The sequence below is a fragment of the Ovis aries genome, chromosome 5 (genome assembly GCF_016772045.2).
Source record: "Ovis aries strain OAR_USU_Benz2616 breed Rambouillet chromosome 5, ARS-UI_Ramb_v3.0, whole genome shotgun sequence".
In the NCBI taxonomy this organism is placed as follows: Eukaryota; Metazoa; Chordata; class Mammalia; order Artiodactyla; family Bovidae; genus Ovis; species Ovis aries.
Window position 1 is genome coordinate 78,823,122 of NC_056058.1, and position 27,238 is coordinate 78,850,359.

Sequence of the window (27,238 nt, forward strand, 5' to 3'; positions counted from 1 at the left end):
CCTCCTCCAGGGGATCTTCCCAACATAGGGATTGAACCCACATCTCCTGTGTCTCCCGTATTGGAGGTGGTTTCTGTACTGCTGAGCCACCTTGGAAGCCCATGGGGTGGGGAGGTGGAGGCTAAATGTCTACTAATAAGGAACTGGAAAAAAAAAAAAACAGCAGTTTCTCATCATAACCACCATCTTTTAAATTCTGTGTCTCCATGCTCTTCAAAAGCCTCACCATTCTCTGTGTCTGGGATCTGGGCTATTTCAGGCTCACTGGATTTATTTCATCTGGTGCCTGAACTGCTATGAAACAGTTTGGTCAGCCCCACAGACCTCTAACTTGCTGCCTGTTCTGCCAGGGGAGCAGGAGGGACTATGGTCTGTTAGGACAAAGTGTGCAAACTGGGAGCTCTAACTCTTTACAGGATCATGCAACTAGTTTGGTGGGTCCCAATCTGCAAATGTTCAATGAGATAACATAGGAGAACCTAGAAAATATCTGAGTATATCATATCATGTGCAAAAAGGGTAAGTATCACTTGTACGCTAAGTTATAATGATAGCATATATGTTAACTGAGACCAATACACAGTAAAGTGCTTGAATCTCAAGTGTACAGCTTGAAGAATTTTAACACGTGTGTACACTCATACAACTACCCCTAAATCAAGAACCCTTCCAGCCCCAGAAGGCCCTCTGAGGCACTCTCCCAGTCAGTACCCCCATGCAAAGGTAAAATATTTGTTTTTGCTTTGGGTCATATTTAAAAGAGGTGGAGGCTCTGAAAGAGAACCACTCTAGGTGGGAGGTTATTCCTGGGCTCCATGCCCTGCTCCATCATCCCCTCCTCGCATGGCTTGGGTCTTGAGAAGGAGGGGGAAGGAATCAGCTGGTGATGTGCACCTGGACATAGAAGCTGGGTACGTGACCGTCACCAGAGGCCTGGGCAGCTCCCTCTGAAATGCAGGCTGTGCTCCAAAGTCCTGGTGGGTCAATGCTATTTACAGTCAACCTTTCCGGTTTGCAGTGGATGTTCCAAGGAGGGCTATTTTTAAGCAGGTTGATGGCCTGCAGGACCTTCTGGTAGTAAATTAAGCTGTTGCGGATACAAAGCGTATGGTCTAGTAATCTACTTCAGACGACCTGATCTAGAAGAGAAGGGTGATTGCCCCTGAATCCAGCCTCCAGATAACTAGTTGGAAGGAGATGCCCTGGTTTCTGGTTCAGAATGTGATTAGAAACTGAGGGAGCTTTAGATGTCTTTCTCAGCTTGGAGGAGAAAGTGGAGGGTCTCTGAGAGAAGGGACCATTCTCCATAGCTAACCAGGGACCCAGGGATGGGCTCCTGAGGGAAGATAGGAACAAATTCCCAAATAGGTGCAGCAGTTTTCCCGCGGTCCTCCCACTCCCAACGCAGGAGGCTGCAGGTCTGGGCAGCCAGTTAGCGGGCTGCGGGCCCAGGAAGCCCTCGCAGAGCCCTGGGAGAGACAGCCTACAGGACTGGACTTGGAGCAGGGAAACATTTCAGAGAAAAGACAGGCGCTAGAAGAGGACAGAGACCACCCCCTGCCACCGGCGGAAGAATCAGAGGCCGGTGCTACCAGGGCAAGGCTGGGGAGCAAGTGTATCTTTAGACCTGATCGGGATTGGCCCAGGCGGGCCCCGCCCCGCCCTCCCGGCCCCGCCCCGCCCTCCCGGCCCCGCCCCGCCCTCCCGGCCCCGCCCCGCCCAGGAGCCCTTTCAAGGCCGGCTCTGCCCCGCCCTCCCGGCCCCGCCCCGCCCTCCCGGTCCCGCCCTCCCCAGGATCGCTTTCAAAGCCGGCCCCGCCCCGCCCCTCCGGCCCCGCCCCGCCCCTCTCAGGAGCCCTTTCAAGGCCGGCCCCGCCCCGCCCCTCTCAGGAGCCCTTTCAAGGCCGGCCCCGCCCCCACCTTACAGTCCTTGGCTGTTCGCGAGCGCGGGACGCAGGCGGCTTCGGCTCCAAGGTCAGTGTGGCTGTGAAACCCGGCTTTATTCCTCCAAAACTGGGGTCATTGCTAGAGCCAGGGTAGGGGCCTTGTGAGCGGTGGACCCAGGGCTGTGGGCCGGGGTCTGGGCGATGCTCCTGTGTGAGGAATTCGTGGTAACTCTTGAGAAGAGCCGGCAGCGGGTCTGTCCTTGATTGAGCCGCTCCGCACGCAGGCGCAGGTGACCATTCCGTGGGCCAGTTGCGCGCGGGGGGCTGGCACCCTGTCAGCACCCTGCTTGCGGTGCCTGTGTTTGGTAGTGAATCAGGACTTTTTCTTGATGGAAAAACTAAATGCCACAGAGTTGGGGACTGTTAACTTTCAACTTTCTTTCCCTTGTAATCTGTAGAAACTCATTAGTTTGAGGGATGGCTTCCTCAGCAGCATCGGAAGAGATGCAGACCAGTGACTTGCGAAAAACTAACTGAAAAATGGACACCTTGAAGCCCTGGAAAGGAGCTAATTACAGATTGGCCCCGGAGCTAGACCTGATTTAAACTAGTTAATATTATTGCTAGAGAACTATTTTTAAAATCTCTACCCCATTAATAAATTAATAGTTATATAACATTTAAAATGAGAGTCCCATGGAGGGAGAGGCCTGGTAGGCTGCAGCCCATGGGGTCGCAAAGAGCTGGGCACGACTGAGTGACTTTACTCTTACTCTAAAATAATTAAATAATTTAAATATTTAAATAAAGCAATTAAAATTTTTTTAATATTTTAAATTTTATTTAAAATCATTTAAATAAAATAAAATTTAAACAGAATAGTTAAAATAACTTAAAGTAATTAAAACAATTAAAATGAATAAGTAATTAAAACCCAAGTAACTATTTGCACCACCCCAACCCCTCCACTGGAGGTAAAAATGCTACAGAGTTGGCCTACATGTGTTTCATCTCTGGCAAAGGACTGTTGTTTGCTTGCTTGGTTGGGTTACTGTCAGCCCTGTTTTTGTCCCTTGGGTAGGTGACATCTCTGCTGGGTGTGGAGAGTGACATTCACCAGAATGAGGCAAAGGCCTCTGGCCCTGCTCAGCGCTGCCCCACTGCCCTGAGACCTTCCCTTGAGCATTGCCCTGACTCTGAGACACCATGCCCCACAGGGTCAGGTGGAATCAGGAGAGGTGGCAGGCAGTGGCCTCATGACCGGCTTCGTGCGTTCACCCGGTGTGTTGTTTCCAGAAGTGCCGAGTTTCCTGTCTGCAGCCATCCCGCTGCCTCTGTGTCAGAGGTTGTGTCCTTGGTCAGTTCCCCCTGTGCTCAGATAGAAGAACACGGCCACCAGCAGAACTTGGCAAGGGGCTTCCTGAGCCTCCCAGGCTGGCTCTGGGGATTATTAGGCTGTATGAGCTCTCCCCTTCCTCTTCTACTTTTGTGGGCACCTTTTCCAGCCACCTCCCTCAAACCTTCTGTGGGTTAAGGCACTGTTCCAGCAAAGGGCACTAGCACCGTATGCACCCACAAACTCTGCCAGCTTCCTGAGCAAATCTACCCTTATAGCATGGACCAGGGGCCAGGTCAGTTTTCCTAAAGGGGAGGCTGAGGAAGGTCCGGGAAACTTGGGGTAGGGGGACAGGAGAAGGAATGGAGCGTCCTGCATGTTCCAAGGCAGGAGGAGGACTGGTTCTGAGACAGACTTTGCCCCTGGCTCAGAGGCTCTGGGACTCCATCTTTGCCACAGCCTAGAACAGGAGCCATTTGCCTTCCCAGAGGGGCCCACATGGACCTTGCGTCAGCATTCTGGGAGTCCCTGCTCACTGAGCCAGGAATCCCACAGGGAGCCCATCTGAAGGTGACCGCTGGAGGTCACACCCACTGCTGCCTGGGAGGCCACAGGCCTCCTTCCCTTGGGCAGGGAAGGAGGCTTCCATTCCTGTACAGCATTTCAAAGAACTAGATGGTTCCTAGCTTCCTATTTTCTTGAAAGCAACTTACCCTTGAGAGATGAGCTTGTGATAGTTGTATGTCTTCAACTAGGAAAGGCCTCTATTTTACAGGGAAGGACCATAGATTTCTCTGCTTATGACTTTCTACTTGTTAAATAGAATGGAGATGCCCAAGCATGCCTCTTAGGGTGCCAGTACATCCGGGGGTGGAAGAGTAACTTGAACCCTTTGCTCCCTTAGAGCTGGGAAGGGTCAGCCACTCTCTGCTGGCCATGAGTGACATCAGGAGAATTTGTTCAGAGTGTTCTGTGGCGCTAGTCCAGCTTCAAGGACGCCTTCTGTTTTGGGGTCATTCTCTCTGGAGGGAACGCTGACACGTGGTCCGACCCCTGGCCTTCCACTGCCCTCCAAGGAGCTCGAAACGCAGGCGCCCTGTACAGCTGGACCAGAAATAACTCTGAGTCAGCAGAATGGCACCCATGGCGTCTCCCTCCAGTTACTCAGGACAACCAGGAGGTCAGAACTGAGGCAGTAACAGAACTCAAGCCTGGGTTCCATAGCCTAGGATGTGACAGAACCAGAAAAAACCAGACCCAGACTCCCAGTATGCCTGCCTGAGACAGACGTGGGGGGCTCTTGGGCATGATGACAGAAGAGCCTAATGTCGTGGCTCTTGTTTTTTTAGTGGAGAGGGCAAGAATATAACCACAGCACCATTGATTTTTGGCTGTGATCTTGTACCCATTTAGAAATCTCACTGGCTTGCAGCCCAGCAGTTTGGCCAGAGTGTAGCCCTGATGGTAAAAATCAACTCAGGAGTCATGAAGTGTTCCAAGTTAGGGAAACTGAGGCGGGTGACCTCTGTGGGGTGAGAGCTGGAGACGGCCTCTCTCCTCGTCCCTGCAGTCCCTACTTCTGTAGGAGAGAGGGGAGGAGAGAGGAGGAGAGAGAAGAAAACCCCATGCCCTGTCTCCTTGGAGAAAGGCAGGCTGGCCCAGCATCCCCGGCATGCCTGGCAGGCACTTTGGGCACCTGGCGTCAGAGTGGGGTGGGTGAAGTGGCACCTGGCATCTCAGCTACTTCAGCAGAAGCCTGAGGACAGGAGAGAGGACAGGCTTATAATATTCTGGGACACTGGGGGAGTCACATGCTCTCAGGTGACAATCCTATGTCTAGAAGCTTCTGTGGTAAATGCATTTCTACCGTCTTGGAGGCCTGAGTGAAGTGATCTGTGGCTCCCAGGTCCTGAACCACAGAGGTGGTTTCTCTCCAGTTGCTGATCAGTGCAGGGCTGCCTGTGAGGTGCTGCAGTTTGCAAGGAGCCTGGATCCAGGGCCAGAGACAAGCCTGTTTCAAATCCCAGCCTTATCAAGTGTTGGTCCCTTAACCTCTCTTTGTTTTCTCCATCTGCAAAATAATGCCTACTTGCCAGGATTGTTTTAAAGACTGAGGACAATATTTGTATGGGCCTCTTGCATGATGCATGGCTCATGGTGGGAGTTTGGTAAATGGTAGTTAAAAAGAAAAAAAGACAGTAAGGTGTGGCCACGCAGAGATTGAAAGGACGTTCCAGGTGGAAGGAAAGGTCTGGGTAAAGGGTCAGAGTCTGGAAGAAGAACTTGGGAACCCAACTGAGGAAATCGATGTTGTGAACCCTGACATTGGTTTTCAAAGGATGATCCGTGGATCTGAACATACACAATGAGCTCCATCTGGAATCAAGGCTTGTCCTCAGAGAGATTATAGAATAAAGCAATTAGGTGAAACACTTTGAATGGTAAAACTGAAGTCAACAAACATTCAGAGAAGGGGCAGACCAGTGCTGGCTAGGAAAATCAGTGGTGGTTGTGGGAAGAGAGTAATAGCTGTCCCTAGCCTTTAGGTCACTAGAGGGGAGAGACTCGCATTTACTCAGTGCCTACTGTAGCCTGTCACTTAGTCCTCACAGCAGCTCAGGGAGGGGTCTCATCGTATATAAAGGAGGAGTCCGTTATATAGAGGGGGTTGCTGAAGCTCAGGTAGGCAACTTGCAGGCTCCATAGACCCAGCAGGGCCTGAGAATTGCCTGCTTTAACATAATAGACATGTTGACAGTGCCATTCTTGCTACTCGTTCAAAAGATGGGGTCTGAAAATGTGACTTTTTAACACACTTCACAGCTGACTTTTCTTTTAGTTTTAAATTTAATTTTTGATCATAAAGGCAATCTATGCTGGTTTTTACAAGTGATGCAATAATACAGAATTCTATTAAGAGAAGATAATCTGCCTACTTCAAGTCTGTGGCTCTGAAGTAATGCTTTTTGCAGTTTGATGAGTAACCTTTAATACTTTTCTTTATGTTCATACTAATATATGCAAATACATACATAGATACATCATTGTTATAAAATTGGAGCCATTCATATTCATTACTTTGAGTTTTTTTTTTCTCTTTTAACCTAAGAATAGAGCATAGACATGCATCTAGGTAAAGTGGAGGCACTTTTAACTGATTCTTTAATAGCCATGGAATATTCCATTGTCTCTTTTTATCACATTTCATACCATCCTTCTTCCTCTGACAGACGGGTTCTTCTAGGTTTTTATGCTGCTACACATAGTGCTTCACTAAATTTCGTTGTGCCTCTCTCCTTCTGTGGGGCTTCCCTGGTTTTTCGGATGGTAAATACTCTGGGGTTCAATCCCTGAGTTGGGAAGATCCACCTGGAGAAGGGAATGGCAACCCACCCCAAATGTTCTCAAACATTCTGAGGGCAGCACCTAGAGGTGACCTCTCAAGTGAAGCAAAGTGATAGTTACAGATGTGTGCATATATTCAGCCCTTCATAAGTGCCAGGCCTCATTCAGATTTGTTGCTAGTAGCTGCAAATGTTCTGGAATCTGGAATCCATCAAGGTTGTTCCCAGTCATGGCTTTTCTCTGGGCCTTTGGGGACAGGCAGCCACTATACATCCTGGGCAGACTCAGTCCCACTGGACTTCAACTCTCCACATTTCAGGGAATTATCTTCTATAGATTCTCTCCAGAGCCAGATTTGGATGAGTCAAGGAGTCTGTGTCCTCATCCGGAAGATCCTATACCAAGGCATAGAACAGGGGCTCTAGCCAGCCCTTCTCGCTCTTTTCTTTCTGCTGTATTCCAAAGTAGATTGAATGTGGTGTGGGCTGAGTGCAGTGGTGGTCCTCCCACCTGGAGGATGGCTGGAAGGCAGCTGGCCAGAGAGAGGCGATGCAGCCGGCCTCCGTGGTCATCTGTTTATGCACACGGGTGTGTGGTGTCAGGGCATCGTGGCTGCTCTCATCTTTGGTAGCTTGTGTCCTGGTGCCAGTCCGAGAGCAGCTGGAGGTGAACAATAGCTCAGACTGATTAAGACCAGACCAGCTCCCTGAAACAGTATAGCTGAATGAACTGAGCCAGTTCCAGTTCCTCCCAGGGGCTCCCACAGGGCTCTGGTTCCCCTGGAAGAACACAGACGCTATGACTTGTAGTTGCCCAGGTGGGGTGCTGGTTAAGAGCAAGGCCTGTGAAAACAGACCACTCGTCCTGAATCCCCACATTGCCACTCACACACTGTGTGCTTTTGGACAAGTGATTTTACCTTTCTTCACCTCCATTTGCTTATCTATAACATGGGGATAATAAGAACGTCCTCTGTTGTGAGGATTTAATGGGGGAATAACCATAAAGCTAATGGAACCATGTGCCCCCGCATGTAGCAAGTGCTGCCTGAGAATTTTCCCCTAAGACTATGAGCTCTGTAAAAGCTGCCACATACTAGATATCTAAATATTAACATTTACCAAACAAATAAGTAGAAAGATGCCTGTCCTTACCCTTTCATCACCAAGTCTTGCCTCTCCGTCCATTGCTGCCTCCTGTGACTCCTCCCTCCATGAGGCAAGTTAATATCATTCACGGTGGCCGTGACCTACTGCCTGATGACCTCTTGAAGTCTGTGGTCAGTGGTGTTCCTGGAGGGTGGCCAAAGCCCTGAGGGCCCACCCTCTGATTGCACTGCCCTTCAGAGCTGCCCAAAATGATGCCTGTGTGGCTGGATGGCAATTTGGCCCCATAATTATCTTCTGTCAAGCCTTTGGTGGAAACCCTGGTTGAGAAGAACCATCCAGGATCCCTGAGAGACCATGAGGAATCAGAGGCAGCAAGAACTGTCTGGCAGCTCCATTCCTTGGAGAGGAGAGGTTGACTCCATCCAAACATACTATAATATTGTTACTAAACCTTATAAGTAAAAACAGGATTTTCATTTAAACTCAGTACTTGTGATTTCCCTTAACTGACCGTTGGCTGTCTGTTAACTTCTCTGTTTTTGAGTTCCCTCATCTTTTTTTTTTAAACTTTTTATTTTATATTAGAGGATAGCTGATTAGGTGGCTCAGTGGTAAAGGTCACCTGCCGATGCAGGAGATACAGGAGAAGTGGATTTGATCCCTGGGTTGGGAAGATACCCTGGAGGAGGAAATGGCAGCCACACCAATATTCTTGTCTGGAAAATTCCATGGACAGAGGAATCTGATGGGCTACATTCAATGGAGTTGCAAAGAGTCAGACACAACTTATTGACTGAGCATGCACACACAGAAACTAAAATATGGATATGATAACATTTTAAACATTAGTATTTTGAATCAGACACCCACCCGCAGATCACCTTCACAGGGAGAAGACCTTTAAAGACCACCAGTGGACTTACACGTGGACACCACCCCCTCCTCTTCCCCCTGACTCTGCCTCTTTGGATTTATCTCCTCAAACACGCTGATGTGAACACGTATCAGTGCTAAAGCCAACTAAGGAAAAAAAAATAAAAATCAACTATCTGAGCTAAACTCAGAAACAAATGCACTTCTTGTTTACTTAGGGAGTATGTCTTGGCCCATATATAATCTGGAAAGAGCTTGGACATTGCTTCCCTTACTTTGGAGAGTTCTATGGTTAAATCAGAGAAGAAAAGTATTGCCTCTCTGCTTAGGAAGCAGATTGGAGGGTGTGGAAGCAGTTACAACAGATTTCAAAGATGTAATCTGCTGTGTACAAAAGCCAGGAAGAATGGGTGTGGCTCCTTGGGGAACACTGACCTACCCTTGGAAGGAGATGGACAACAGCCCAAAGTCTAGGAGGGAGCAAAGAAGTACATGTGTTCAGATGAATGTTGGGTCATTACAAGTCCCTGGAACAACTCCAAGAAATGGCCCATTTATTTTGCCTGCTGATTACTAAAGTAATTCCTGTTGTCTTTAGGATTGAGGGGATTCTTTTTAGACATGGCACAAGGGAGAGGCTGCCTGATAATTTGATTTCCTGGGCGAACATAGGAAAATAACTCCCTAATTTTTTTTTCAAGGACTTTGATGCTTTAGGTGAGATGTTCAAATTTCTCCCAAGAGCTGCTCAAAAAGGTATTAAGTAAAGACTTCTAGGTGGCGATCATGGAAGAATAACTAGGAATAACTAACCGATCCCAGTTCCCAAAATGCAGTCAGGTAAGAAAGTGAACTGCAGAAGGCTACTGTTAGAATTTATGTAAAGCCATGCTGACCTCACCCTATTAGAGAGTTTATTGTCTTCAGGGTAGCCTAGGTTTTCATCTCGTAACCATACTCTCAAGAGCCTCCTTGCAGCCATCCAACGCACCTATTCTTGGAGAATCCTGTGGCAGGGTCCTGATAATCTAAACACAAGGGGAAAAAATTCCACCCTGCGTTTGGGCATCACAGAGACCAGTATAATGACAGGGTACTAAGAATTGCCTGCTGTATTGTTTTCCACTCATCAACCCATGGTAAATAGCTCCCCCATCCTGGATGATGCTGTGAATTAATCCATGCTGATCTCTGGGGGGTGGAAGACAGGGAATCTGATTTTCATCCCTGATGACATTATATATTTATCTTGATTTATACATGTTCTCTATCTGCATCTCCGCCTGTCCATCTGTTGTCTATTTCCTACTTTCTAAAGCATATATTTTACTAGTTCCTTTGTTACTGATCTGCTCTTTACCTTAAATTGTCTTTTTCATTGTCAGATTTGAAAGATACTTTGACTATATTCCCAAGTCTGGTTGATAATCTCCTAGCCCCTTAATGACACTGTTTCTCTGTCTTCCATTATTCACTCTTGAAAAATCAGCTGATGTTTTTTGTTTATAGATGAACTGTCTTTTCTCTTTAACTTCTTTGGATATCTTTGTTGCTGGTAATCTGCAGTTGACTATTGTTCAGGTATGTGTGGATTATTTTAATTTTGTTTGGTTTATGTCATACCTCTTGAATCATGGATTTTTGTTTTTCATCAGTCCTGGAAAAGTCTGAGTCATTTCTCTTCAAATATGGCTTCTCTGTTTTCTCTATTCTCCCTTCTGAGGTCTCCATTAGGTGTGTCTTTGATCTTGTCATTCTATCCTTATATCTCTTATGTCTCATATTTTCCATTTTCTTATTTTCCTGCACAACATTCTGGATAATTTATTGTGATATATCTTCTAATTCATTTATTCTGTCTTCAGCTGTATTATTATCCATAGTTCATTCTGGTTCTCTTTCAGATCAGGTTGATCATTCTTAGTAGTTTCCTGTTGATTGCTCATCACTGTGATTCCTTGCTTGTTCATCATTTCTTTAAACATTTTATATAATCTATATTCTTATCTGAAAATTACAGTATCTTCAGTCATTGGACTGAATTCCAGTCACTGGAGGTCTAAATCTGTGGCCCTTTATTCTGTTGATTCCCATTCATAGTACCTCCTTGTGTGCTTAGTGATCTTTGAGAGCTTGTTATGGCTTGATCTTCATCTATAGGAAGTAGGGCCTAAACTGAAAATACCTTCCTCGGAGAGCATTTGTTTGCTTTTGCTGGGAGAACTCCTGATCTTGGACCACTTTAGCCCCTCTCAAGGGTCCTAGTTCAGCTGGAGAGTCTTAGACTCAGCTTGCCCTTTCCCTGCTGATAGCCTGCTGTTCATGTGCAAATGGACATCCACACTCAGGATAACCCAGATCTCCTGGCTTGTTACCCTGAGCTCTGGCACCAACTACTTGGGGTGAGTGAAGTAGGAGAGTGGTCCTCAGAGACTTTGAAACTGTTCATAATAATTAGTGAAATTGATTTCACCTGCCTTCACCGATAGGAACTGGCAACCCACTCCATTGTTCTTGCCTGGAGAATCCCAGGGACGGCGGAGCCTGGTGGGCTGCTGTCTATGGGGTCGCACAGAGTTGGACACGACTGAAGCGACTTAGCAGCAGCAGCAGCCGCCTTCACCAGTCAAGGTCGATTTAAGGCTTGTGTGTCCACCATGCACTTTCTGGCCTAAACAATAAGGTGTTTGCCCAAGTTATTTTCCAGGAACATGGACTCAGCTGTATCTAGTTCGAGCTGAGCTGGTTAAGACTGTAAGGACCACTGACCTCACAACTGGGCATGCATGAGTGTCCAAGCTCAAGGACCTTTTGACAGCACAGGGCTGGAAACTCCACCCTCAGACCCTACCGAGGTAGCCTAATTATACCTGTGCTAAATGACAATAACCGCACCTTTTCCCAATCACCTTTCTGCGCACTCCCCACGCACTCTATGCTTCAGAGCGCCATGCTTCTTTGTTATCCCACAAATACTCCACACCCTTTACCTTCCAGGAGGTAAATTTGTGAGTTTTTTCTCCCGTCTTCTTCCATGGCTGCCTTGTGAATAAACCCTCCTAAGGGTTGCTGCAAACCTTAGTGTCTCAGCACTTTGGATTCCTGTGTGTTGGGCAAAATGAGCCTTGTTCGGTAATAGCTTCCTCTATCTCTCATAAGCCCAGCATGCCACTCTGTTCAGGGTCTAGTTGTGTAGCGGCAGAGCCCAAAGAGCACATGGTCTGTCAAGCTGCCAGATGTGGAAAGCCTCCATTTTTCCCCTTGATATTATATTGGTGGAGAAAATGACATGGACTTCAAGCAGTTTGACATTCTCTACATCTAAAACTAACCAGATTTTTCCAAGCAGTGTGAGGAGGGTGGGGAAAAGAGGGAGAAAGAAAAAAATGGAACAAAACAGAGGCTAAGTCTCCTGCAGTTTTTTCTCTCCCCTGTTGATCTCTATACTATGGTTCAGGGCCATCCTGTGAGGCTGTCTGGTCTTTAGCTTCTCAGGAGTTCCCTGGAGGCCCAATGGTTAAGATTTGGTGCTTTCACTGTGGAGGCCCAGGTTTGATCCCTGGTCAGGGAACTAAGATCCTGCAAGCAATATAACACAGCCAAAAAATTCTTTTAAATATATATATATAAAATAATCCTCAGCTTCTCTGCTTTCCAGACACTCATCCAAGAGGAAGGATGGCCAGTACCTTCTCAAAGTTGCTGACTGGCCGCAATGCCTCTCTGTTATTTGCTACCTTGGGCACTGGTGCCCTGACCACGGGGTACCTGCTGAATAAGCAGAACGTGTGTGCTGCGGCCCGGGAGCAACACAGACTATTCCCACCAAGGTAAGTCCTCTTGGCTTTAAAATGATGCCAAATGCCAGCCAGAAATACGCTTTCCCCTGCTGAAACTGTCAGCAAGGGCCCCTCTTTTGGTCTCTGAGGATGAGTAAATCAGTTTGACTTGTGATGCACAGTGACCTGTAGTGAACTCAAGGAAGTGTAGTGTTGTCATCCCTGCCCAGAGCGTGAGGTCTAGTGGAACGGTAATAACAAGACCGAACCTTTGTTGAATGTGTCTAGGTGTGATGAGAACTTTACACAGAGTGTTTTATCCCTCCTAACATCTCTCTGTGATGAAACGGAGGCTTCGGAAAAGTAAGTAGTGCCTGAGTTCACGCAGCTGGTATAGCCAGATACGAATCTAGGGTCCTTGATTCCAGGCCTGTGCCTCACACGTGCTGCACTGCCTTCTGGAAAATGTGATGTGATAGCAGGGATTTGAAGTACCAGCTTTAAAGGGACTTGCAGGGGAATTAGAGAAGTGGCATGGAGACTGAGTGTCTTCTCCGCCCTGGGGACCTTGCCCTGGCCGAGAGGTCTCACACTGGGTAGAGTTGGAGCGCTGACTTGAAGGGATTCCGTATAGGCAGGTGTGCACGAAGACCTGAGGAAAACCTGAGGTGTTTCTCAGAAATACTTACTTGGCTTTTGTGGGAATCCGGATCTCTGAGGAAATTGCTGGCACCTGCCAGGTACCTCAGGAATTCCTGAGGTAAGAATGCTTGTGGTGGTCCTGAATTCCCACCTATTCTTCAGTCGGTGCATATCCCGGGGTAAGATTGCACCTCCATTTGATTTTTTCCTATGTATTAGTTTAACAGATATTCACTGAATGCCTGTGTCTATAGGCAAGCACTGAGCTCAGCATAGCAGATAGCCGTAGAGTTTGCATCATAGAGGAGAGATAAATAAATGAATTTCTATGCAGTTACGCCTGCAGGGATTTTAGCTTCTCTATCACAGACCTAAGGGGTCAAAAAGTAACTGTTATAATTTACCAAAACTTATGGGTTAAAAAAAAAAAAGCCTGCATATGATTTTAGTTTCTTTCTTAATTATCTTCATTCTGTTTCCTCTTTATATAAACATAGGTTACAGTCTATGGGCTCCCACAGCCAGCATCATAAACCTCTTTAGGCGGGGCTAGGTCCATTTCTTTGGCAGTTCAGGAACGTATGTTTTTAAACTCTGGCTTTCTTGAATCACGACCTAGCCAGTTTCCCTCTGCCTTCTGGCTGAAGAGAGCCTGGTCAGAAGCAAAGCTCTTGTATAGGCCCCGTGCCTGCCGGGGCTGCTCACTGAACTCTCTCCTCCGCGGACAGTGCAGACTACCCTGACCTGCGCAAACACAACAACTGCATGGCCGAGTGCCTCACGCCGGCCATCTACGCCAAGCTCCGCAACAAGGTGACGCCCAACGGCTATACCCTGGACCAGTGTATCCAGACTGGAGTGGACAACCCTGGCCACCCCTTCATAAAGACCGTGGGCATGGTGGCTGGTGACGAGGAGTCCTATGAGGTAAACTCGCAGCTGCCGGTTCCACAGTGTGTGTGTTGGGTGGGTGCTTTGGGTTCCTTCTGTGGGGCTGCGTTCTCAGAACAGGTTCCCATAAAGGGGAGCCAACTTCAGCAGAACACCTGCAGTGCTTTCTGGAACAACGAGGTCTATTCTTCCCAGGCACAAGGCTTCCTTTGCGACTGACCTAGTATCCTCCCATAGAGGAATGAGTTGCATGACTCAGTTCTCTGAGCTTGTCAAGGGGGTGAACTGGTACAGAAAAAGAAAATCTTTTAATTTTTTTGTTGTTTCATTGTATTAGTGATGTGTATTCACCAGTGAGGCTTTAGGAGGTGATACGTTTGTGGCTGAATTTTATTAAGGGGAGAGGATGGTTCCATGGGTGTTCAGTTTGGGAATTACTGATGACACAGTCCACTGTAGTCTTAGTGAATCATTAAGTGTCTTGGGGTTTCCCAGGTGGCGCTAGTGGTAAAGAACCTGTCTGCCAGTACTGGAGACAAAGGAGACAGGGGTTAGATCCCTGGATCAGGAAGGTCCCCTGGAGGAGGCTATGGCAACCCACTCCAGTATTCTTGCCTGGAGAATCCCATGGACAGAGGAGCATGGCGGGCTACAGTCCATGGGGTCACGAAGAGTCAGACGTGACTGAAGAGACTTAGCACGCACACACCAAGTCTCCTGAAGAAATCCCATGATCCGCATCCTCATTCTAGGGGCAGAAGCCCAGGATGGTACCCTGTTCTGGAGCTCAGCCACTACTGCAACTTCTATGTCATGGCAAATACCTCCAGCCCATCTCCCTCAGGTCTGCCTCCTTTGCACCTTCTGTTGCAGGGAGCGGAAAGCGGTTCCTTGGGAAGGCAGCCGTCAAGGGGGGTGAGGGGGCCGTCTTGAATAGGCTAGATGGGCAGCTGACTCAAGAGCAGCAGCCCAGCTCTGAGCTCCCAGAGTCCCAGACTGGCGCTGACTCCTGGATGTCCCACAGCTCCCAGAGGCTGCAGGCTGCTCTGTTTGACTTCTCTTATCCTTATTTTACCTAAAGGATGTTCCCAGAAATTTATGGTTTTTTAAAAAGTAGATTCTGCTAGAGTTAGTTTGGGCGGAAAGGTCCTCAAAGCGTAAGGGGTCCCTGCTTCGCCTTAACTGCTGCTGTGCACTTTTCTTTCTGTGCAGCTACTTTTCTACAAATGTATTGTGTTACTTAAACTCTAGAACCAGTTTGACCACAAAACTGCTTAGCTTCTGATCTAGCAGCTTACTTTATCCTTCAAATTCTTGAACACAAAATTTTCTTGCTTCATCTGATGGTAGCAAACTTGGCAGAATCACTAGGGAAGAGATTACCATGACAGAGATCTGTATCTCTGCCCTCACCCAAGGGGCAGTGTGCCTCAGAGAGGTTTCCTCTGGCATTTGCCTACTACTATTATTGGACTACCTGGGTGGCTCAGTGATAAAGAATCCACCTGCCAATGCAAGAGACACAGGTTCGATCCCTGATCTGGGAAGATCCCCCAAAAGAGATCATGGCAACCCACTCAGTATTCTTGCTGGAAATCCCTATGGACAGGAGAGCCTGGCAGGAAACAGCCCATGGGTTCCAAAGAGTCAAACACGGCTTAGTGGCTGAACAACAAGTGCTACTACTACTATTATGATTAGCCATCAATCCAGTCTCACACCTATTTCCTGCATGGTTGCACTGAGAATTTCAGAGAAGGAGGGCATCACCTTTGGCTTGGCGCTTAAGATAAAAAGGAGCAAATGATGAACCAATTAAAGTAGATGAACCTCCTTGGTCCTTTCCAAAGGAAACAAGAGCCTTTTCCCTCCTGCAGGTGTTTGCCGACCTTTTTGACCCTGTCATCAAGCTGAGGCACAATGGCTATGACCCCAGGGTGATGAAGCACCCCACGGATTTGGATGCATCCAAGGTAGGCTCCAGCCACCTCTGTACCCTCCCATGAAGGTGGCACTCCAGAACCCAAGACTAGGAGCAGGAGAGAGAAGGGTCCCTGGGTCCAGCTGCCCTTGAAAGCTCTGTGACGGCCTTCCCACGCCATGCTCCCTGGAGGGCCACTGAGACCTTCAGGAAATAGCCAAAGTCAGTTTTCCTTGCCTCCTACCACCAGGTTAGTGGTGATCACTGAAAACCTTCAGCCTTTCCTGAAACAATTCCTTTTTTCACCCCAAGTCTAGCCGGGGTAAAGGACTGCAGAGGGCGCCCTGTGAAGTAGCTCCTCCGTTGACTTCTAAGACCCCTGCCCCCAGAGTAGCAGGATGGCTCCAGTGTGCGCACGTGCTCTGTGCCCAGGGGTCCCCTGGTCGGCGGGATGGAGGCCACTGTGGCCGCAGCCCCTCAGTGACCCCGCGCTCTGCTCGGCAGATCACCCAGGGGCAGTTCGACGAGCGCTACGTGCTGTCGTCTCGGGTCCGCACAGGCCGCAGCATCCGCGGTCTGAGCCTGCCGCCAGCCTGCAGCCGGGCCGAGCGGAGGGAGGTGGAGAACGTGGCTATCACGGCACTGGAGGGCCTCAAGGGGGACCTGGCCGGGCGCTACTACAAGCTGTCCGAGATGACGGAGCAGGACCAGCAGCGGCTCATCGATGTGAGTGGCCCCTGAACCACCCCGGCTTCCAGGGGCGGGGCGATGCCGAGAGGGCCCTGAGTGGCCGCTGTGTGGCCTCTCTGGAGCCCAGGACCCACCCCTGGTTGGGAGCTTGCTGGGGTTTCAACCCGGTCAGTCTAAGGCAGAAAGAGCAGGCCTTAAAAGTTTAGGTCAAAAGTGGAGATGGTCTCTGAATGCAGTCTGCAGAGGAAACCATAGGGTGGGCTGGGATTGGTGGGTGGGAGTGGATGGAGGATCCCCTGGCTTGCTGATAAATCGGAACAATTGGGCTTGGAAAATCCTGCCTGTGTCCCCATGGCCACACTCAAATCCAGAAAGCCCAGAACATCTGGAAGGGGAATCATCCAGGTTGAAGGCCTGACCCCAAACCTGCCTCACACCAGAGCCCGCCTCTGAGATTCCTGCTGCCTCCCCAGGCTCTCCATGGCTTTGGTCTCACACTAGGGGAGACAAACCCAAGTCCCTTTTTTTGGCCTAGCATTTTCACAAGTAACTTTAAACTCCAAGGAAAAGGAGAAACACATTTTCTGTCATTTCAGAATCTGCAGTACCAGAAAAGATGCCCCATTTCCAAACGAGACGGGCCAACTGATGGTCTAGAGGCCTCTAGAGGCCTCAGTCTCCTGGTTCTCTCCATTTGCCCTGTTACAGAACAACTCCTCCTTGGTCTCAAGTAGCTGCTTCTGGTTTCCAGCTTAAAGGCCACGCTGTTTCCTGGGCAATAATAGTCCCTAAACCTGTCCCAGCTCTTCCACTTAGAGACTATAGAAGGACTCCCCTTCCCGTGTCCTCTTGATTTCTGACTTCAGTGTGATCATATTGGAATGTATGGTATCCACATTCATATTCTTACTGTGTCCACACAAGCAAGAAAAATGCCAGTCTCTGGACACTGGTGGTATATTGTAGTTAGAGGCGTACTTGGGAGTCAGACAGGTCTAGGTTTGCATCTAGATTTTGCCATTTCCTAGCTGTATGATAGGTTGTTTTATCTGAGCCTCAGTTTTCTTTTCCTATCACATAGAACGATTACATTTACTTCAGAATGTTGTTGTGAAGATTAAAGGAAATAAAAGTATATAGCATAGAGCCTGGCACCGAGTGAGCATTAGATAAATGGTGACTATTTTTATTTACAGATCATTATTTTACATCTCGAGTAGTTTGTAATGAAAAGGATAATAAAATAAGTAAACCTACAACATTAGAAACATGGAGAATGCAACTATGTAGAACACTTCTTGGGACAGCACCCCGTTGCTCACTGCCCACTCTGCCATTGCACGGGGTTGGTGCTGGCTGGATAGACACACTCCATTAAGGATTACCATCTGGGTTAAGCCAGTGGTTTTCAACCTTAGCTGTACACTAGAAAATACCAATGTCCAGGCCACAGCCAATAACAAGAATCTCTGAGAGATGGGAACTGGGCATTAGAATTTTTTAAGCCCTCTGATTATTATAGTGAGCAGCCAACACTGAGAAGCACTGCCTGAGAGACCTCAGCCATTATTAGTGAGTTGGAAATTGACCACCTGGCACTTGCCATCGTGTCTGATCTCATTAGTGTCGTCTTTTTGCTTTGTCCCTTTTGGCCTACAGGACCACTTTCTATTTGATAAGCCAGTATCCCCTTTACTAACTTGTGCTGGGATGGCCCGTGACTGGCCAGACGCCCGGGGAATCTGGTATGGACTGAGCATTTTCACAGTGGCAGTGTGTGCAGTGTTCTCCTTCAGATCACTGTTTGTCCTAACCTGAAGTTGCTGTGACCTGCTCTTGACAGCATGCCTGGCTTGAGAAGATAGAGTACTTAGAAATGGAGGAGATAGAGTTCTTAGAAATTGGTGTGTGTGTGTGTGTTTAATATATAAGTATAGTAATATTTCCAAGATGTGCAGGAATGCTAGCTGGTTTGCATGAATTATGCATGAAAAAAATTGTAAGAAAAAGCTTCATATTATTTGACTTTAGAGAATCTCTGTTTCACGCCATTAAAACAGAAAAGCAGAAAAAGAAAAAGAAATGTTGAGGATTTAAGCAAAATCCTACGAGGAAGACTGGCTATGAGTGTACACATATTTTATCTCGGCCAACAGTCCTCAGGCAACTTTGATTCTTGTTCCTTGGTAGTTATTACGGCACTACTAGCAGGAGCCCAGATCAAAGTGTTGGGGAGCAGCTGTTCAGTGCGGGTGCATAGGCAGGAGCTATACAGCAAACATATGTGAAATCTGTATCCCAAACATGTTGAGCTGCAGGTAAAATCTTTTATTAAGTGCCATATGATTTTGGTTGAATCTATTAGGAGACAGAACACTCTTGTTAGCAACAAAGCTGAAAGTTATCATGGCTGAATTATTGTCCTCCTAGTCTGAGGAATGAGAGAGATTATGTTCTTGTTTGGCGAAAACATGACAGGACGGTTGGAGTTGGTGTTACTCTTCATTCTGTCAGGGTAACATTATTTTGCAGTACTTGTATGGGCACAGTGAAGAAATTAGGACCATCTAAGGCAATGAGTAAGGTGAAATGAAGCAATCAAGCTACAGAGGTAATAGGAATTTTCATGTGTTGAAACAAATGTAATTAACACTCAACACCATATTTCTCACTTCATTAGGCATAATTATGACAAGACATTTCTCATCTGGATTAATGAGGAAGACCACACCAGAGTAATCTCTATGGAGAAAGGAGGCAATATGAAAAGAGTATTTGAGCGATTCTGTCGTGGACTTAAAGAGGTAAGATGTCGTCAGAGAACTCTGAATATTCACTAAAATAAAATCTCTATATTTTTCATTCTTGAAAAAAAGTACTGTGGTGACTTCTAAGACAGGGCTAATTTTTTTTTTAGGGATTGTGGCACTCTTTTGGGGTGTGGCTTCCAGCAAGCGCCCATGCTTCTTGGTTTAGAGAAGTCTGTGGATCATTAGCTATTTTCTGATTTCTTTAACAGAGCTCTTGGCTGTTCTAAGCATAGAAACAGTATAGAATGCATCTGTGTTCATATGTAACCAGGCGATCCTAAAGGAAATCAACCCTGAACAGTCATTGGAAGGACTGATGCTGAAGCTGAAGCTCCAGTACTTTAACTACCTGATGCAAAGAGCCCACTCATTGGAAAAGACCCTGATGCTGGGAATGATTGAGGGCAGGAGAAGGGGGTGACAGAAAATGAGATGGATGGATGGCATCATCAACACAAAGAACATGAGTTTGAGCAAGCTCCAGGAGATAGTGAAGGACAGGGAAGCCTGGAGTGCTGCAGTCCATGGAATCGCAAAGAGTCAGACATGACTTAGTGATTAAACAACAAAAACAACATGACCACAGCCTTACTTGCTGAGAATTACTATATTCTCCTACAATGCTCATATGAAAAAATAATAGCAACTGACATTTATTGTTTAGTAAACCTATATGCAGGTCAGGAAGCAACAGTTAGAACAGGACATGGAACAACAGACTGGTTCCAAATAGGAAAAGGAGTACGCCAAGGCTGTATATTGTCACCCTGCTTATTTAACTTATATGCAGAGTACATCATGAGAAACGCTGGGCTGGAAGAAGCGCAAGCTGGAATCAAGATTGCCGGGAGAAATATCAATAACCTCAGATATGCAGATGATACCACCCTTATGGCAGAAAGTGAAGAGGAACTAAAAAGCCTCTTGATGAAAGTGAAAGAGGAGAGTGAAAAAGTTGGCTTAAAGCTCAACATTCAGAAAACTAAGACCATGGCATCTGGTCCCATCACTTCATGGGAAATAGATGGGAAACAGTAGAAACAGTGTCAGACTTTATTTTCTGGGGCTCCAAATCACTGCAGATGGTGACTGCAGCCATGAAATTAAAAGACGCTTACTCCTTGGAAGAAAAGTTATGACCAACCTAGATAGCATATTCAAAAGCAGAGATATTACTTTGCCAACAAAGGTCCATCTAGTCAAGGCTATTGTTTTTCCAGTGGTCATGTATGGATGTGAGAGTTGGACTGTGAAGAAAGCTGAGCACTGAAGAATTGATGCTTTTGAACTGTGGTGTTGGAGAAGACTCTTGAGAGTCCCTTAGACTGCAAGGAGATCCAACCAGTCCATTCTAAAGGCGATCAGTCCTGGGTGTTCATTGGAAGGACTGATGCTAAAGCTGAAACTGCAATACTTAGGCCACCTCATGCAAAGAGTTGACTCATTGGAAAAGACTCTGATGCTGGGAGGGATTGTGGGCAGGAGGAGAAGGGGATGACAGAGGATAAGATGGCTGGATGGCATCACCGACTTGATGGACGTGAGTTTGAGTGAACTCCGGGAGTTGGTGATGGACAGAGAGGCCTGGTGTGCTGTGATTCATGGGGTCGCAAAGAGTTGGAACCAACTGAGCGAATGAACTGAACTGATGTCCTAGGTACTGTGTTCAGTGCTTTACATGGTTCATCTAATTTAATTGGACCATTTTGATATGGTGATAGAAGAGGTTTAATTTTCTATTAATGAAGTGCTATAGAATAAAGGATTGAAATGTTACCATTTGCAGCAACATGGACAGACTTGGATGGCATTATACTAAGTGAAATATCAGACAGAGAAAGACAAATACTGTTATGATCTCACTTATATATGCAATCTAAAAAGTACAACTAACTAATGAATAAAACAAAAAAAAGAAGACTTACTGCTATAGGGAACAAACTAGTGGTTACCAGCGGGCAGAGGGGATGGGGGAGGGGTAATAGAAGGGTAGGAGGAAAAAAAGGTTATTCTGAGAATATATGAAATCACATGTGCGAAACTTTTGAAAATTGTAAAGCATGATAGAATTTAAAGAATCTTTCATTCAATAAAAAAAGATTGGGCTTCCCTGGCAGCTCAGTGGTAAAGAATCCGCCTGCCAGTGCAGGAGACATGAGTTTGATCCCTGATCTGGGAAGATCCCACATGCCGAGGAGCAACAAAGTCCACGTGCCACAACTATTGAGCCAGTGCCCCAGAGCCTGGGAGCTGCAAGTAGTGAGCCCACATGCAACTGTGGAAGCCCAAGTACCCTAGAGCCTGTGCTCTGCCACAAGAGAAGCTGCTGCAATGAGAAGGCCACATGCCGCAACTAGAGCATGGCCCCCACTTAGCACAACTGGAGAAAAGCCCTTGCAGCAATGAAGACCCACGAAAAAATAAATAAAATTATTAAAATAAAAGGATTAGAAATAACTTCAAAAAAAAGAACTGCAGTTTTACTTTTTCCTTTCCAAATATAGAAGTAGTACTATAATTTACTTTAGTTTTATTCATCGCAAACTTACAGTACACACACCTCTCCCTGGTGCTGGGGACGTGCTGGGTGAATGGCTCTCTGAGAACTTCATCATTTGCTCCCTGTTGTAGGTGGAACGCTTAATCCAAGAGCGAGGCTGGGAATTCATGTGGAATGAGCGCCTGGGGTACATTCTGACCTGCCCTTCGAACCTCGGCACGGGATTGCGAGCTGGTGTCCACGTCAGGATCCCAAAGCTCAGCAAGGTACTGTCACGTAGCCTGTGGTCCTGTTGGGTTCCACCAGGATGAGCTCACCTGGGGCTGCTTTGTGGAGGGGGAAATGTCCCAGTGCATTCCTTAACCTTCACTTTCTGACCGATGAAAGAAAATGACAAGAAAAGGTTGTTTGCTTGAAACAACATTTGTGTCCATAGGATAAGAGGTTAAGGGGCTGTAAGAATGGGACGTGACTTTAGGAAGTTTAAATCCTCCATCATATCACAAGGAGAGATGGACAGGCAGGCTTCTCTGCTGCCTGGCCAGCCTTCCATCTCCTTCTCTCTTCTAGCTCAGAGGTTCTCAGGCTTGAACCTGCAGCAGAATCACCTGGAGGGTTGTGAAAACCCAGAATATAGAATTTGCATTTCTCACAAGTCTCTAGGTGATGCTGATGCTATTGGTCAGGGAACTACACTTACAGCACCACTGCCTTAAGGCGTGGTCAAAGTCAGACCTCATGTTCAGTTTGTGGGAAGGCGAGAGAGCATGCCAGTGTGTCCGTGTGAAGATCTAAGGTCTAGGCCTGCCAGTGGCACTTGTCACTTCTGCTTGTTCCGTTAGCAAGAACCTAGACAGTGGTTACTTCCTCAGCTCACCTGTTAAGATAGGAAAATGGATTCTGATGGGCACCTGGGGGTTTCTCTGTCATAGCACACCAAGTGAATCAAATACTTTAAAACAAGTTTAGAAAATGTGATTTTTGCCCCCTCCCAAAGCATGATAAGATTATTCAAAATTCTAATTCTAAGAAAATTATTTGATGTGACTTAACGTCTTGATTTTAATTATATCAATAACAGCGGTTATAAAGATGAACAATAAAGTCACCAACGGATATCTAGATACCAAGATAGGGGTGTAGAAGTTAATAACAGCTCTGCTGCCTTCTAGCTGTGTTCTACTTTTAGGCAAGTTAATTTCTCTGAGGCTTAGTTTCCTCATCTGTGAAATAGGGGTAAAAATAATACCTTCTTCATGGGATTATTATAAGTTTTAAAAGTTCCAGCACAGGGCCCTGGTACATAGTAAGTATATGTTTGTGTTTGTGCATGCGTGCTTGGTTGCTTCAGTCATGTCTTACTCTGAAACCCTATAGACTGTAGCCTGCCGGGCTCCTCTTGTCCTTTGGATTCTCCAGGCAAGAATACTGGTGTGGGTTGCCATGCTCTCCTCCAGGGGATTGTGCTGACCCAGGGATCAAACCCGCATCTCCTGCAGTCCAGGAGGATTATTTACCTATTGAGCCACCTGGGAAGCCCAAATATATGCCTACTAAATATGAACTGTTATTACTTCTCATTTTGCATCTTTTCTACATGTGCCAAGGATGATGAATCAGTTTTGCCTCTTATGACACCAAGTATTCTCCTTCGTCCCAGGATCCACGGTTTTCTAAGATTCTGGAGAACCTGAGACTCCAGAAGCGGGGCACTGGTGGTGTGGACACTGCAGCGGTAGCAGATGTGTATGACATTTCCAACATAGATCGAATTGGCCGATCGGAGGTAACATTTCTCTCACTTTCCAAAAATGAGCTAACAAAATCAGCCTAAGAGGACAAGAAGTAACCTCAACAGCCCTTCCTTATTCACAAAATTCAAGACCGCCCCTAGGCCCATTGAGGCCTGGCTTATGTTAGCATTTCATTCTGTAGCGCTTGTCCTCCATGGGAAAGCACTGCATAAAGGTAAGAACCATGGGATCTGAGAATGTATAGACAAGCGAAGGAATTCACAGTGGGACTGCTGTCACCAGCCTGCCCCCAGAGCTGTTCCAGCAATCGTGAGTGGTGGGAGCTCTGTTTTGCTAAAGGACAGCAATCTTATCACTGTGAAGTCAGAGAACACGTGTGCTCTCTCTGAGTGGAGTGAAATAGTGGATTTTTCTCTTGATTCTGAATTTCCTTTGATGAAGGTCACATGCTATCATCTTCACTTGGGCATTTTTAGCTACTTGATAGTTTGTAAAATTTTGTATTTAGGGTTCAAGATGGCAAATAAGGTATGCACCAGATATGTGTAAGATTGTGCTCAGCAGATGGCCCTTAGGATTCTGTGAATATAAAGGATGAATGAGATTCCTAAACTATAGGTAGGCCTGGAGTGACGCGTGAGAAAAAGCACAAAGAGCACACCTGATGAACATGCAGCAGAATCCTAAGCAAATCCCGATCTCAGTAATTCCTCCCAGTTTGTCTCATTGAACATATTGTGTGTGCTTGCTAAGTCACTCCAGTCGTGTCCAACTCTTTGTGACCCACAGTCTTCTCCGTCCATGGGATTCTCCAGGCAAGAATACTGCAGTGGGTTGCCATTTCCTTCTCCAGAGGATCTTCCCGACCCAGGGATAGAACCCACATCTCTTCCATCTCCTTCGCTGGCAGGCGGGTTCTTTACCACTAGTGCCACCTGGGAAGCCCTGAACACACTGTGCCCATCATTGATTAAAAGGCTCTTACACAACTCAGTGGCATCACTGACTCAATGGACATAAGTTTAAGCAAACTCTGGAAGATAGTGAGGGGCAGGGAAGCCTGGTGTGCTGCAGCCTGTGGGATTGCAAAAAATCAGACATGACTTAACAACTCAACAACAATATACAACTCAATAACTCAGTGGCTGGTTGTTAAACCCATGGATCATTGGTGCTCTTCTTTCTTGCCGTCTTCTGTGTATTTCATTGCTAGTTGGTATTCCTACCAGCAAACTGAGGGAAGGAAGGGAGAAAACAAAACGATGAAATCAGCCTGCATGCTACCAGCTCTGGTAAAGTACTTGAGGAAGAAGCAGCTATAAATACCACACCTTCTGAAATTAGCTAAATAACGTATGATGTAGTGAATAATAATGGAGAAGGCAATGGCACCCCACTCCAGTACTCTGGCCTGGAAAATCTCATGGACGGAGGAGCCTGGTAGGCTGCAGTCCATGGGGTCGCTAAGAGTTGAACACTACTGAACGATTTCACTTTCACTTTTCACTTTCATGCATTGGAGAAGGAAATGGCAACCCACTCCAATGTTCTTGCTTGGAGAATCCCAGGGATGGGGGAGCCTGGTGGGCTGCTGTCTCTGGGGTCACACAGAGTCGGACATGACTGAAGCAACTTAGCAGCAGCAGCAGTGAATAATAAAGAAAATCTAGGCCCTAGCCCTGTTTGCCTCTAATATTAAAACTTAATTTTAATTACTGGAAAGCTAGGTGGTCATCATTAAAAAACACCTATGATTTAGTAAGTGATCTTTTATAGGAACTAGAAATATTCCCCAAAGTGTTTGTTTTTTTTTAAATCCACTTATTTAACCTAACAACCCTGTTAACCATTGTGAACATTATTCTAAATTGCCTTCCATTCTTACAATTATTCAAAAAAATTTTTTTACTAAATTTAGTATTATTACATATGTTGGATATAAAACAGCTTTTCCCTAATGTAATTTTCAACATGAGCATTTTTCTACAGTATTAAGTAGTCTTCAAAACATATCTATTTAATGTCTCCCTGATTATTTGATATTATGTTTGACCATCTCTATGTATAACTCTGATCACAACTATGATTATTTAGTTAGGATATATTTCTAGAAAGGGGATTCTTGGGTTAAATATGAGAGTCCCTTACTTATGACCAAGTTTCCTACCAGAAGATTTATACCAAGAGAGTTCCACTGGCAGTGAATGACCCCTCACCACATCCTCATCAACAATGGAATGGGTCAGTTGGATAAGTGGAAAAAATAAGTGTTGTTTTTTTTTTATTAGTAATGACTAATTTTTTGACCCAACCCTTTCTTAGAGCTTCCATTTCCCTCTGCATGAAAAGAAGTGGGGAGGACACTAGACTCCATCATGCCTAAAATATGTTCAGCTGAAACACTTAACCATCTCCTCCATTATTGCTGGGCATTCTTGAGTTATATCATGTATTTTAGTGATGTCTGGAACTAAATAGTAATTACTTACTACCTCAGTTGGGTTTTTTTAGGAGCTGTGTAAGAAATTTGTTTGAGAGCTGATTCCCAGGGGAAAAATCATAGGTAAATGTACCCTAGTTTAAGAAAACCAGTTATTTGTAAATGAAAATTCTAAGTTATTTTAAGCAAGGATTTTAAAAAAAGTATATCTTAATGTAATTCACATAGTTTCCTTAAGTAACAAACTAGCCTGGTACAGTGCAAACATTCTTTAATTGCCAAACATTTGAGTTGAAATATTGTTCAGAAAGCCGTTCACTGTGTAAATGATAATATCTGAACTATAGCATGTTTAGTGCTCAGGTAGCTTAGTGGCAAGTGAGAATTTAGATCTGGGTCAGAGAATATCATGACGGTGTCACTGTGTAGATATACTTTAAGACAAACTGTCATTTTTTAGCAGAGACTGATTGGACTTCCCTCGTGGCTTAAACGGTAAAGCATCTGTCTACAATGCGGGAGACCCTGGTTCGATCCCTGGGTCAGGAAGATTCGCTGGAGAAGGAAATGGCAATCCACTCCAGTACTGTTGCCTGGAAAATCCCATGGACAGAGGAGCCTGGTTGGCTACAGTCCATGGGGTCGCAAAGAGTCGGACATGACTGAGTGACGTTCCTGTTCCTGTCATTTTTTAGCAGAGATTGATGGGGAAGAAATGTCTGAAATGCAAACTAATGGTTTTCATATATTTTAAAAAGTTCTCACAAACAAAGTAGTAACCTTATCTTAATGACAGAAAGATCTAGAGTAACCCTGTAATATCCCTGCTAGCTATCAGGTACCTCTCTTCCCACAAAACTTTAGGGAAACAATGAGAAGAAATTGTTATACAGTCCATCTAACAGGGAAGGTTCTAATGTGTCCCAGTGTTGTTCCTTTTGATCAAAGCCTTGCTGTGTCTTCTGTACAAATTAATCTTTCATCTCTTTCATTGTCAAAGGTCGAGCTTGTTCAGATAGTCATCGATGGAGTCAATTACCTGGTGGATTGTGAGAAGAAGCTGGAGAGAGGTCAGGATATTAAGGTGCCACCTCCTCTACCTCAGTTTGGCAGGAAGTGAACTTTCCTTTCCCTGATTTATAAATAATCTGTCTGCTGGTATGACAGACATAAAGAAATTTCTACTCTGAGAGTTTTTGTAGACTTGGAAAAATATAAAAATTATAGGTCCTGTCTATCTTTACAATAAAACTCTCCTTATTA

At 46.0% G+C, this 27,238-nt stretch overlaps 1 protein-coding gene across 1 annotated transcript; it reads left to right on the forward strand.

Moving 5' to 3' along the window:
* Positions 1 to 1,924: 1,924 nt before the first annotated feature.
* CKMT2 (creatine kinase, mitochondrial 2) lies at positions 1,925 to 27,238 on the forward strand. Its single transcript, XM_004009057.5, has 10 exons — positions 1,925 to 1,973; positions 12,207 to 12,378; positions 13,698 to 13,896; positions 15,738 to 15,833; positions 16,286 to 16,507; positions 18,131 to 18,216; positions 19,152 to 19,275; positions 21,913 to 22,047; positions 23,442 to 23,567; positions 26,976 to 27,238. Exons 2-10 carry the CDS (start codon positions 12,227 to 12,229, stop codon positions 27,093 to 27,095), a joined length of 1,260 nt encoding a protein of 419 aa, XP_004009106.3. The 5' UTR covers positions 1,925 to 1,973; positions 12,207 to 12,226; the 3' UTR covers positions 27,096 to 27,238.

Bases quoted from the DNA above. Each gene is read 5' to 3' on its own strand.
- CKMT2 (XM_004009057.5), top strand. From the start codon at position 12,227: ATGGCCAGTACCTTCTCAAAGTTGCTGACTGGCCGCAATGCCTCTCTG. The intron at 12,379-13,697 runs GTAAGTCCTCTT...CTCCGCGGACAG, and splicing joins CACAGACTATTCCCACCAAG to TGCAGACTACCCTGACCTGC. The intron at 22,048-23,441 runs GTACTGTCACGT...CCTTCGTCCCAG, and splicing joins GGATCCCAAAGCTCAGCAAG to GATCCACGGTTTTCTAAGAT.